Source organism: Anomaloglossus baeobatrachus, chromosome 1 (genome assembly GCF_048569485.1).
Source record: "Anomaloglossus baeobatrachus isolate aAnoBae1 chromosome 1, aAnoBae1.hap1, whole genome shotgun sequence".
NCBI classification, from domain to species: Eukaryota; Metazoa; Chordata; class Amphibia; order Anura; family Aromobatidae; genus Anomaloglossus; species Anomaloglossus baeobatrachus.
The window spans coordinates 452,081,484-452,094,488 of record NC_134353.1 but is presented as its reverse complement, the minus strand read 5'-3'; the positions used below and the strand labels follow the sequence as shown (position 1 = coordinate 452,094,488).

The window sequence follows — 13,005 nt, the reverse complement described above, 5'->3', positions numbered from 1 at the left end:
GTCGCCCCCTTCCCAGTGTCAGCCCTCAAAATGTGCGTCGCCCCCCTGCCTAGTGCGAGCCCCCCAAACATGCGTCGCCCCCTGCCTAGTGCGAGCCCCCAAACATGCGTCGCCCCCGGGCCTAGTGCGAGCCCCCAAACATGCAGCGTCGCCCCCTGCCTAGTGCAAGCCCCCCCAAAGGTGCAGCGACGCCCCCTGCCCAGTGCGAGACCCCCAAACGTGCAGTGTCGCCCCCTGCCAAGTGCGAGCTCCTATTCCTTATGGATGGAAGCCTCCACAGCACGGTGTTCGCAGCTTCTACACCTAATGCACAAAAGCTGAATGATTCCACCTCAGGGTCAGGATCCGTCCGCTCTGCACAATGCACAGGGGCCCGAGCACTGCTGCTTCCTGCTCACAGATCTGCGCCGCACTGAGGAGGCCCCGCCCCTTCCGGTGACGTCATTCACTCAAGAACTCCACTCCAGACGCTACCCTACTAGGGGGGTTGCGGAGCAGGTTGGAAATGTAGTAGATATATCTGTTTATTCGAACGTGCAGTGCTGAGGCAAAGGCTTCCACTCACCTTTGTACCCTGTGGCAAGGGAATCGCTACAATGGGACCTGTAGTAATCTGGACTAGTTGGAGGGCGGCAGAGCTGTATTAATCAAAATGGCAGTTAACTTACTGTCTAGTATGTATAGACATAGCAGGTGCACATGTCTTAAAATATGTCAGGAGATCCCTTCCGTAGAGTTCCCTTTAGGGCACTGAACAGTCCTTCTCTAAGTTGCTGTCTGGGGTCCTTTCCCTCCAGGCCAGCTGATCCTCAGAAAAGGAGCCTAGAGTGGGGGGTTGAAGAGCGCTGGAGCCCAGTGTGGGTGGGGTAGAAGGGTGCTGGAGCCCAGTGTGGGTGGGGTAGAAGGGCGCTGGAGCCCAGTGTGGGTGGGGTAGAAGGGTGCTGGAGCCCAGTGTGGGTGGGGTAGAAGGGTGCTGGAGCCCAGTGTGGGTGGGGTAGAAGGGCGCTGGAGCCCAGTGTGGGTGGGGTAGAAGGGCGCTGGAGCCCAGTGTGGGTGGGGTAGAAGGGCGCTGGAGCCCAGTGTGGGTGGGGTAGAAGGGCGCTGGAGCCCAGTGTGGGTGGGGTAGAAGGGCGCTGGAGCCCAGTGTGGGTGGGGTAGAAGGGCGCTGGAGCCCAGTGTGGGTGGGGTAGAAGGGCGCTGGAGCCCACTGTGGGTGGGGTAGAAGGGCGCTGGAGCCCAGTGTGGGTGGGGTAGAAGGGCGCTGGAGCCCAGTGTGGGTGGGGTAGAAGGGCGCTGGAGCCCAGTGTGGGTGGGGTAGAAGGGCGCTGGAGCCCAGTGTGGGTGGGGTAGAAGGGCGCTGGAGCCCAGTGTGGGTGGGGTAGAAGGGCGCTGGAGCCCAGTGTGGGTGGGGTAGAAGGGCGCTGGAGCCCAGTGTGGGTGGGGTAGAAGGGCGCTGGAGCCCAGTGTGGGTGGGGTAGAAGGGAGCGCTGGAGCCCAGTGTGGGTGGGGTAGAAGGGAGCGCAGGAGGCCAGTGTGGGTGGGGTAGAAGGGAGCGCTGGAGGCCAGTGTGGGTGGGGTAGAAGGGAGCGCAGGAGGCCAGTGTGGGTGGGGTAGAAGGGAGCGCAGGAGGCCAGTGTGGGTGGGGTAGAAGGGAGCGCAGGAGGCCAGTGTGGGTGGGGTAGAAGGGAGCGCAGGAGGCCAGTGTGGGTGGGGTAGAAGGGAGCGCAGGAGGCCAGTGTGGGTGGGGTAGAAGGGAGCGCAGGAGGCCAGTGTGGGTGGGGTAGAAGGGAGCGCAGGAGGCCAGTGTGGGTGGGGTAGAAGGGAGTGCAGGAGGCCAGTGTGGGTGGGGTAGAAGGGAGCGCAGGAGGCCAGTGTGGGTGGGGTAGAAGGGAGCGCAGGAGGCCACCAATGTGGGTGGGGTAGAAGGGAGCGCAGGAGGCCACCAATGTGGGTGGGGTAGAAGGGAGCGCAGGAGGCCAGTGTGGGTGGGGTAGAAGGGAGCGCAGGAGGCCAGTGTGGGTGGGGTAGAAGGGAGCGCAGGAGGCCAGTGTGGGTGGGGTAGAAGGGAGCGCAGGAGGCCAGTGTGGGTGGGGTAGAAGGGAGCGCAGGAGGCCAGTGTGGGTGGGGTAGAAGGGAGCGCAGGAGGCCAGTGTGGGTGGGGTAGAAGGGAGCGCAGGAGGCCAGTGTGGGTGGGGTAGAAGGGAGCGCAGGAGGCCAGTGTGGGTGGGGTAGAAGGGAGCGCAGGAGGCCAGTGTGGGTGGGGTAGAAGGGAGCGCAGGAGGCCAGTGTGGGTGGGGTAGAAGGGAGCGCAGGAGGCCAGTGTGGGTGGGGTAGAAGGGAGCGCAGGAGGCCAGTGTGGGTGGGGTAGAAGGGAGCGCAGGAGGCCAGTGTGGGTGGGGTAGAAGGGAGCGCAGGAGGCCAGTGTGGGTGGGGTAGAAGGGAGCGCAGGAGGCCAGTGTGGGTGGGGTAGAAGGGAGCGCAGGAGGCCAGTGTGGGTGGGGTAGAAGGGAGCGCTGGAGCCCAGTGTGGGTGGGGTAGAAGGGAGCGCTGGAGCCCAGTGTGGGTGGGGTAGAAGGGAGCGCTGGAGCCCAGTGTGGGTGGGGTAGAAGGGAGCGCTGGAGCCCAGTGTGGGTGTGGTGGAAGGGAGCGCTGGAGCCCAGTGTGGGTGTGGTGGAAGGGCGCTGGAGCCCAGTGTGGGTGTGGTAGAAGGGTGCTGGAGCCCAGTGTGGGTGGGGTAGAAGGGCGCTGGAGCTTAGGATAATTTCCCTTTAGGGCACTGAACAGTCCTTCTCTTAGGTGTTGTCTAGGATCCTTTCTGTCCAGGCTAGCTGGTAGGGGGAGGGGGTAGAAGTGGCCCTGGAGCCTAGAGTGTGGGGTAGAAAGTCTCTGGAGCCAGAGAGTAGGGGGTGAGGGCTAAAGGACCCTGGAGCCTAAAGGGTACTTTACATGCTGCGACATCGCTAGCGATCTCGCTAGCGATGTGAAATTCTAGATCGCAAGTGTGATCTTTCGAGATCGCACATAGGTCATTTTACGCATGTGCGATCTCGAAAGATCGCACTTGCGATCTAGAATTTCACATTTCTAATGAGATCGCTAGCGATGACGCAACATGTAAAGTACCCTTAAGGTAGAGTTCCCTTTAGGGCACTGGACAGTTGTACTCTAAGGTGCTGTCTAGGGTCCTTCCTCTCCATGCCAGCTGGTAGGGGCGATCCTCCAGTTATGATCACTATATAACCTGGCATGATATGATAAAGGCTAGCTGAACCCCAATGTCTAATGACCTCACAGTATAGGGTGTTACTGTGGTGGGTACACAGGTTAGGCTGGAGTCACACTAGCACAGGGGTGGGGAACCTTTTTCCTGGGGAGCTTTCCTGGGGAGGCCGCAGGGGCACTGGCAGCCCTGGGGAGGCCGCAGGGGCACTGGCAGCCCTGGGGAGGCCGCAGGGGCACTGGCAGCCCTGGGGAGGCCGCAGGGGCACTGGCAGCCCTGGGGAGGCCGCAGGGGCACTGGCAGCCCTGGGGAGGCCGCAGGGGCACTGGCAGCCCTGGGGAGGCCGCAGGGGCACTGGCAGCCCTGGGGAGGCCGCAGGGGCACTGGCAGCCCTGGGGAGGCCGCAGGGGCACTGGCAGCCCTGGGGAGGCCGCAGGGGCACTGGCAGCCGTGGGGAGGCCGCAGGGGCACTGGCAGCCGTTGGGAGGCCGCAGGGGCACAGCCTGCCGTGGGGATGTGCAGGGGCACACACACAGGCCTTTGGACGCTGGAGGGGCACACAGGCATGGGAGCACAAACAAACCTGTTGGACACTGAGGCATCAGCTCCTCTAATGTGGAACGAGAGCGAATTGAACTCGTACTCCACCCACAAAGTATGTCATCATGCTAGCATTGGCTAGCGTGAGAACGTAAGCCTCACAGGTTTTAAAGCGCTAGAAGCAAGCAAGACTGGGCTGCTGCCCGAGTTCTGCGGTCTCTGGAATCTGCCCAGGGGCCATAGAAAAGGTCATCGTGGGCCGCATACGGCCTGCGGGCCGGAAGTTCCCCACCCCTGCACTAGCGTATAGCATCAGATGTGATATGCTAATGACCCTCAGCTCATTCTCTACTGCGAGCGTGTGCTGAGTGTCATTATACTGTGACCCGATCCTGTGATCGGAGCACAGTTGCGGAGGAGAGGGAGAGATTAATCCCCTCATCTGTTCCATTGTCAGCCTGTGCGTATATCGCACCCATACACTTGAATGGGTGTGAGTGACATGGCTCTTGCAATCACAGGATGCTGCCATTTTCTCTTCAGTCCAATTAGGGCTGAGGAAAAACTCGCAGATCAGAGCTGCAGCATTGTCTTAAATGGAGCCGAGTGCAATGTGAGATTCTCTGTGTCTTTAGCCTTACACTCTCATCGTGAGCCAGAGAGGAGGGACTGGGCGTAAAAGGGCCCTTCCTTTAGCATAGAGCAGGTGGGGTAGAAGGATCCTGGAGACTAGAGCTGGTAGGGGTAGAAGGGCCCTAGAGCAGATGGGGTAGAAGGGTCCTGGAGCCTAGTGTAGAGATCCCTTTAGAGCACTGGACAGTCCTACTCTAAGGTGCTGTCTAGGGTCCTTCCTCTCCATGCCAGCTGGTAGGGGGGATCCTCCAGTTATGATCACTATATACCCTGGTGTGATGTGGTAAAGACTAGCTGAACCTCAATGTCTGATTACCTCACAGTATAGGGTGTTACTATGGTGGGGACAGGGGTTACACTTTCGTCTTGAGCCAGAGAAGAGCGGGTGTGGTAGAAGGGCCCCAAAGCCTAGAGTTGGTGGGGTAGAAGGTCCGTGAAACCAAAGAGAAGGGTGTGGGGTAGAAGGACCCAGGATCCTAGAGCAGGTGAGGTAGAAGGGCCCTGGAGCCAGAGAAAGAGGGGGAGGCAGAAGGATCCTGGAGCCAGAGAGGAAGGTTGGGGGCAGAAGGACTCTGCAGCCAGCGAGAAGTGTGTGGGGGTGGAAGGGCCCTGGAGCCAGCGAGAAAAGTGTGGGGGCTGAAGGGTCCTGGAGGCAGAGTGGAGGTCATGGGGGGGGGGGGGGGGGGGCAGAAGGTCCCTGGAGCCAGAGAGAAGAGGGTTCAAGTAGAAGGGCTTTGGAGCCGTAGGCAAGTTCGGGCAGAAGGCCTTGGAGCCTAGAGCTGATGGGGCAAAATGGCTCTGGATCCAGAGATGAGGGGCTGGGGGCAGAAGGGCCCTGGAGCCAGAGAGAAGAGGATGGGGTAGACGGGCCCTGGAGCCAGAGAGAAGGGGGTGGGGGGGCAGAAATGCCCTGGAGCCAGAAGGGAGGGGGTGGTGGGGGCAGAAGAGCCCTGGAGCCAGAAGGGAGGAGGTGGGGGCAGAAGAGCCCTGGAGACAGAAGGGAGGAGGTGGGGGCAGAAGAGCCCTGGAGCCAGAAGGGAGGGGGTGGGAGCTGAAGGGCCTTGGAGCCAGAGAGGAGGGGGTTTGGCCAGAAGGGCCTTGGAGCCAGAGAGGAGGGGGTTTGGCCAGAAGGGCCCTGGAGCCAGAGAGGAGGGGGTTTTGCCAGAAGGGCCTTGGAGCCAGAGAGGAGGGGATTTGGCCAGAAGGGCCCTGGAGCCTAAGGAAATTTACCTGAGAAAACCAATACTGTTAGAGATTTAGCTTCATATCATGTACATGTGTTGTACATTTTTTCCAAATATTCACATTTCCAGTGTTTGTCTCCTGACGACATTCCCTGTCCATAGTGGAGCTTGTGGGTTCCTTGTTTGAGTCCCTCTCTATGAAAATCAAGGGGGCATTGCTATGTATCAGGTGCTCTTTCTCTGAGAGTCACACAGTGACTGCACACATGTACCCAGAGGCTGGACAGCCCCTTTAAGCCTCGTTAAGATGTCAGTGATTTTTAAGGTTTAAGGTGATTTTTATTATTTTATTGTTTTAAAATCAATTTTCATTAGCGTTTGGTCAGTTTATCAGTCTTTGTCGTCCGTGATTTTGTCACAATTGAATTGCTAAGCTATTCCTACCCATTCCAATGGATTGCATTTTGTGCTGTCATGGATGAGTGATATGAATGCTGCACATTCTCATTGTTTCATTTTAGGACGTGTTGTGCCCCATATGGTTTGCTTGTATCAGACTTTTAAGCACCATCATGAATTTTTACTCCTTTTTTACAAAAAGTTACAATTTGATGCAAAACTGATCACAGAAAAAACGATCAAAAGGGAGTAACCCGAAAATATAGATCACAGAAAAAATACTCCTACATTTTTTTTCGTTAAACTTTTATTGAATATCAATATATTGAAAAATGAAGTAAGGGGGGGCGTGTTCAGAAAAATATAAAATACCGTACCCTAAGGGTCTAAAGTACAGTAAAAAATACAGTCTAGTGGACCAGCCAGCGGTATATCCCAGCAAATGGTGGAAGGCTTATATCGCTCCACCAGTCAACTTTACAAATAATGATACATCAATTTTTTAACATTCATTGCAGAAACATTTTAAATACACAATTATCATCCAGATCAAATAATTAACCATGCATTGAAAAAGAGACTTATATAAAATGTAAATTTATAGATAGATTTGGCATATATCTCTCAAATACAGAAACTTGAACTATATGTATTATTGGTAGGACAGTGTAAGAAAATATAACTTTAGAGTACTGTAGTAGGATAAAATAAACATACAGTATTCTTTTTATGTCAAAAAAAGCATAAACAAATTAGCCCCAAGTTATGGGCTGAGAGCCCTCTGTTGTGAAATATTTCATCAGAGTGAGGCTATATTTATGGATGGAAAAGAGGTCCCACTGATGAATTCTATTACATTGTACAAATATCTTTATTTGAGGAATGAGAATCTAATCCGATATATTACAACGTGTGATACACTATGGAACATATGTAATATTTATACCCCTGATGAACCTCCACCCAAGGAGGCGAAACCCGTTGGTTAATATTTCTTGGGGCTAATTTGTTTATGCTTTTTTTGACATGAAAAGAATACTGTATGTTTATTTTATCTCACTACAGTACTCTAAAGTTTTATTTTCTTACACTGTCCTACCAATAATACATATAGTTCAAGTTTCTGTATTTGAGAGATATATGCCAAATCTATCTATAAATTTACATTTTATACAAGTCTCTTTTTCAATGCATGGTTAATTATTGGATCTGGATGATTGCGTATTAAAAATGTTTCTGCAATGAATGTTAAAAAATGGAGGTATCATTATTTGTAAAGTTGACTGGTGGAGCGATATAAGCCTTCCACCATTTGCTGGGATATACCGCTGGCTGGTCCACTAGACTGTATTTCTTACTGTACTTTAGGCTCTTAGGGTATTTTATATTTTTCTGAACACCCCCCCCCCTCACTCCATTTTTCAATATATTGATATTCAATAAAAGTTTAACAAAAAAAAATTTTAGGAGTATTTTTTTCTGTGATTTATATTGATGCAAAACTGCATGAAGGTGGCCGGAAGTATATAGGACAATTGAAGGAAAGCTGATCGGCATTATCCATAACTTGCTCCTCTCATTGCCCCTTCTGCAGTCCTGTGAAAAACATTATACATATGTATAATAACACATGCGAATGTCTTTTTCAGAAAAGATTTTGTCGATGAACCAATACCAGGATGACCTCAAGAGCAAAGAAGCGCATTGTTCTTCCGTCTCGACCCGAGCCTCCCAGTGTTGATGACATTCTGGAAGATGTTTGTGGTGCCGTACCATCTGATCCTGTGTTTGTTTGTGACTTTAGTGACGGTATGCAATATCCATGGTAGTGAGAGTTCGTCCATTTGTCAGCCTTCTCTTCACTCACTCGTTTCTGTACTGTTGTCAGATTCCCTGATGCCTTCCCAGGAGCCCTCCAGTGATGGTGACAGGCAGTACATGCAGAGCTGCGCCTATGTGCAATTGAACAACCAGTTGAAAGAAGCCCAGGTTGAGCTGAAAGAAAAATATAAGTCATTGAGATCTTCTGGAATGAAGCTTGGAAAAGTTATAGAGGAGCTGAGAGAGGCAGCCATGTGATTTAACCCTTCTACTTCTCTGATAGAACCATTGCATGCTATTGAATTTACATGTTTAGTTGATGGGAGTATTTATCTGAAGTATGCTGATGATTTGTATGTATGGAATATCTTCAAGAAATATATAGCGCATGGAAGTTGTCACTTCACTAGGTATGTGTGCCTATCAGTTCTCCATGTGGTACAGCGTAGAAGATACAGATCTGGTCAAGAACATTGTAGATACTTTGGAAAAGAATGGTTACCACGGCTATGTTGAGCACCGTGATAAGGCAGCTGGGGAACTTGCGGTTTCTTCAGCTTCCGTGGTAATTGAATCCAGTGGGATATCTTTCCTCGTTCTTTCCCCTCATTCTCTGAAAGAGACTTGGTACAGGTGGGTATCTGACTGGTGCCTTACAAATGTTATTGAGAACAACACTGCCAGGATAATTCCAATATATGTTGGTTTGCAAGATGCTCAGATACCAGATATTCTAAGGATTGTAAATGGCCTCACATATAACAGCCAATATTTTAAATATAAACTTCTAAATACTATGAAGTCTGCAGTCCGGGTCTGACCATACTTCCGCTGGTCACACTTTTATGTTTAATTTTTTTTTTTTTTAATAAAGGGTATTTGATACGGGTATCGCCATTACAAGTCTGTAGACCATAACTAAATAAATGATTGGTAATATACCGTATTTTTCGTTTGATAAGACGCACCGGATTATAAGAGGCACCCCAAATTCAGAGCAAAAAAAGTGAAGAAAAAAAAAAAAAAATTGGGTCCGTTTTGTAATCCGGTGGTGTATTACCGGAGGGGGTAGTAGCAGTGGTGGAGGAGTCACAGGAGGCAGGAGCGCTGGGTGTCCCAGAAACTATAGGCTGTGCTGATTCAGCGTCAAACAGTGGGGCTGCCGTGCTGGGGCAGCCGCTGCATGTGGTAAGGGCTTCAAAGAAATGGCACCCGGAGTCAGCGCAGATTGAGCTCTAGGCTCAATGGCAAGCCGAGATCTTATCTGCGCAAGCACTACCTCCGGTCACCTTTTTCCTGAAGTCTGCTGGAGGGAGATCAATGGGCTGGAGGCAGTGCCTGCACAGATGAGAGCTTGAGCTGAGAGCTCCATCTGCGCACACACCGATTCTGGGCGGCATAATTTGAAGCCCTCACGGCCCGACCCACAGTGCCAGTCCAGCCACCGGAGACCCCCGCGCAGACCCTGCACAGGTGCTGCAGACACCGCACAGCCGCCCCAGCAGCAGCCGCCGGAGACCCCACACAGCGGATGCAGACACCGCACAGCCACCCCAGCAGCAGCCGCCGGAGACCCTGCACGGCGGCTGCAGACACCGCACAGCCGCCCCAGCAGCAGCCTCTGGAAACCCCACACAGAGGATGCAGACACCGCACAGCCAACCCAACAGCAGCCGCCGGAGACCCTGCACGGTGGCTGCAGACACCGCACAGCCGCCCCAGCAGCAGCCGCCGGAGACCCCACACAGCAGATGCAGACACCGCACAGCCGCCCCAGCAGCAGCCGCCGGAGACCCTGCACGGCGGCTGCAGACATCGCACAGCCGCCCCAGCAGCAGCCTCCGGAGACCCCACACAGCGGATGCAGACACCGCACAAACAGTGTATTTTCTTTTCCGTTGTTTATTTTTACCCAAATGGAGGTTGAAAAATTCATACACAAATAGAGTTCTGAGCCATCGTGTTAGTTACACTAGGCCCCAAGGGGGAATTATCTTAGCCTTCCAAATATTGTCTGAACCACCACTGTTTCTTATACCATAAATGGCTAAATAATAATATTTATATAGCGCTAACAAATTACACACAACATTGTCGGTTATACAGTAAATTATTTAGTGACAAAATATATATTTGGTGGAGGAAGGGTGAACTAGATGGACCTAGGTCTTTTTTCAAATTATGAAACTATGTTAAATATTCTGCAGCACCTTACAACTGGGGAGGGACCTGTACAGACAATAAACACATTGCAGGGTAACACATACCGTGTTTTTCCTAAAATAAGACACTGTCTTATATTTTTTTTGCCCCCCCAAAAAAGCAACTAGGGCTTCATTTTGGAGGAGGTCTTATTCTTGGAGAAACACGGTTGGGGGGTTTACCCCCCAAAAAAGCAGGACCCCTCCCCACCACTTCCCAGGAGACTCATACTTACCAGACCCGGACGTCTGCATGGCTCCCAGGTCCCTGTGATCTCCAGTGGGTGCTGCACGCGTCCTCCCCTGCTTCTGGCTGACACGCTCACACACAGCAGATCACTCACACACACAAAGCAGATCAAGCACACACACACAGCTGATCGCAGATCACACAAACATGCGCGCACACACACATCACATCCAGCGCTTTCGGCCACAGGGAATGATGGGAGGAAGTCGTGTGTCTGCAGGTCCTGTTGCGGCAGGTCCTTGCGCTCCACTGCACAGCCTCTCAGGATTCTGCCGGTGAGAAGAGATCAGTGTCGCTGGATATGGTAAGTGTGTGTGCGTTCCGATGTGTGTGTGATCTTAAGTTTGTGTGTGCAATCTGATTATGCGTGTAATCCGATGTTTGAGTGTGCTATCTGGTTGTGTGTGAGATGGAATGTTTGTGTATGAGATCTGATTGTGTGTGAGAGCTGATATGTGCGGGGGTGCGATCACTGCAGGTCCTGCCGCTCAGCGTCAGGTGAGTGTGATTGCGGGTGTCCACTATGTATAATGAATAGGGATGATCAAATACCTTATTATTCGACTCGACGGATATCCGGCGAATACCTCGCCGCTATTCGAGTATTCGCGAATATTCGACCCCCAATGTAAGTCTATGGGAAACCAGAATAATTTTATGTCGGACCTGTCGGTGATTTGTGGTGACTGAGCAAAAAGGCTGAAATGGATGGGAAAAGGCCGAAACAGTATGGGCACAGCCTTTAGAAGGTGCCTCACTGCATTTCTGGTGTCTTTGAATAATGTGGTCAGAGCAGCACGAGGCGTTTCGCCATAACAGCTCTCAAATCAAAGTAAAAGAGGGGAAATTGCTAAGAAACAGTTTCTAGTGCCTAACAACTGTAATAAAACGTCAAATCAAGCCCTGACCTCCCAAAAAAAAACCACTTTAGCATATGTTCACACGTTTCTTTTTTACAATTTTCCTTCTTTTTCGATTAGAAAGGGCTGTAACTTATACATTATATTGGTGTTTGTCTCTTCTCACTCCTCCTTTTTTTGGACATATTTGACAGCACTTTAAAAGGTCAGCTACAATGTGCCCGTTGGGATGTTGACCTTGTACTCCTCCTCCACCAGCACCACCAGCTCCAGTGGCCCTCTACTCAAATCTAGGAAGGGTCACTGGCTGTTATCAAATCTCAGACTTCTTAGGGCTCTCAGGTGGGCCCTGTAACATACATTGGGGAGGGATGGCAGTCATTTGTAGTTTTCTGTGTTCCCTATATCATTAGTGTGAAAGTTGGAATACGTATTCCATAATACTTTACAGTGCTATTGCCCATGTGGCCATTTGGATGTTGTGATGCCCTCCTCCTCCTCCAACAACACCACCGGCTCCAGTGGCCCTCTATTCAAATGTAGAAAGGGCCACTGCCTGTCCTCAAATCTCAGACTTCTTAGGGCTCTCAGGTGGGCCCTGTAACATAGGAGATGTAAAAAACTACAAATGACTACCATCCCTCCCTAATGTATGTTACAGGGCCCACCTGAGAGCCCTAAGAAGTCTGAGATTTGAGGACAGCCAGTGGCCCTTTCTACATTTGAATAGAGGGCCACTGGAGCCGGTGGTGTTGGTGGAGGAGGAGGGCATCACAACATCCAAATGGCCACATGGGCAATAGCACTGTAAACTATTATGGAGTACGTATTCCAGCTTTCACACAAATGATATAGGGAACGCAGAAAACTACAAATGACTGCCATCCCTCCCCAATGTATATCATTAGTGTGAAAGTTGGAATAGTACTCTATAAGACTTTACAAGGCCGTTTGGGTGTTGGCCTTGCCCTCCTCCTCCAACAACACCACTGGCTCCAGTGGCCCTCTATTCAAATTCTATTCAAATGATTCAGAAATGTATGTTTTATGGTCAAATGAACGCCACGCTGGGACATCGAAGTTGATGTCTTTGATAATGATTGCATCTGACCAAAAGCAGGTTGGGAGCAGGAGGCATCATCGCCTGCTTCCTAGACCGCAGTTTGTGAAGCATTAGGTATAACAATTTCGCCATAATGCATGTAACACCAAGGAGGCCACAAATGGGGACCCCCTAGGGCAAGAGCCTACTCCAAATAGCATACATGATAGGAGAACAAAGGAGATCGGGCAACGACGTGCACATAAAAAAAATTTCAATTTTATTAGATAAAATCTTGTGAAGACTACTAATACAAAAGACATATAGTAAGACAAGTCATACCAGGATGAGGAACAAATAGAAAAAGTGGCAAAAATTAGGTGGGCAATTCAATGCCACACAGCCTGCCCATATACTATACAGGGGTAAACATGTAAAAGGGCGTCACATTCCACAGTTATATGGCGTGGTGATATAATAATAAAATGACAGCCTCATGGAGAAAAAGAATAGCAGGCATGAAGTGGCGTGCTATGTATTAAAGTCTTGAGTATCAAAGACTAATATTAAGGTATGTTATCTCCATATAGGCACATCATGACAGTAATAGCACCACGCCGCAGGGGCACCCAGGCTAGGACAGAAGGGAGTTGCTATCCCAGCATGAGTATGCACAGATGGATTAATCCCAGCATGGGTGACCCAGCTATCAAAACGACACAGGGAGCGTGAACAATACCTGAGTAGTATGGCAGGGCAGGCTGTGGGGACAGAGAGCCTCCTTGACAGCTGTTTCGCCTATGGCTTTATCGAAAGGAGGTGTGAGTAATACGTATTGCACCATTTTTATTTAGG

At 51.1% G+C, this 13,005-nt stretch overlaps 1 protein-coding gene across 1 annotated transcript; it reads left to right on the top strand.

Annotated features, from left to right (window-relative positions):
• Positions 1-401: 401 nt before the first annotated feature.
• Positions 402-8,736, top strand: C1H19orf25 (chromosome 1 C19orf25 homolog). Its single transcript, XM_075337892.1, has 3 exons — positions 402-498; positions 7,626-7,785; positions 7,865-8,736. The coding sequence occupies exons 2-3, from the start codon at positions 7,656-7,658 to the stop codon at positions 8,053-8,055; spliced, it is 321 nt and encodes a 106-aa protein (XP_075194007.1). The 5' UTR covers positions 402-498; positions 7,626-7,655; the 3' UTR covers positions 8,056-8,736.
• Positions 8,737-13,005: the final 4,269 nt, after the last annotated feature.

What these genes read in the sequence shown, in the direction of transcription:
- C1H19orf25 (XM_075337892.1), top strand. Translation starts at nt 7,656, where the DNA reads ATGACCTCAAGAGCAAAGAAGCGCATTGTTCTTCCGTCTCGACCCGAG. An exon ending in TGTTTGTGACTTTAGTGACG is followed by an intron (nt 7,786 to 7,864) that starts GTATGCAATATC and finishes TACTGTTGTCAG; the next exon opens with ATTCCCTGATGCCTTCCCAG.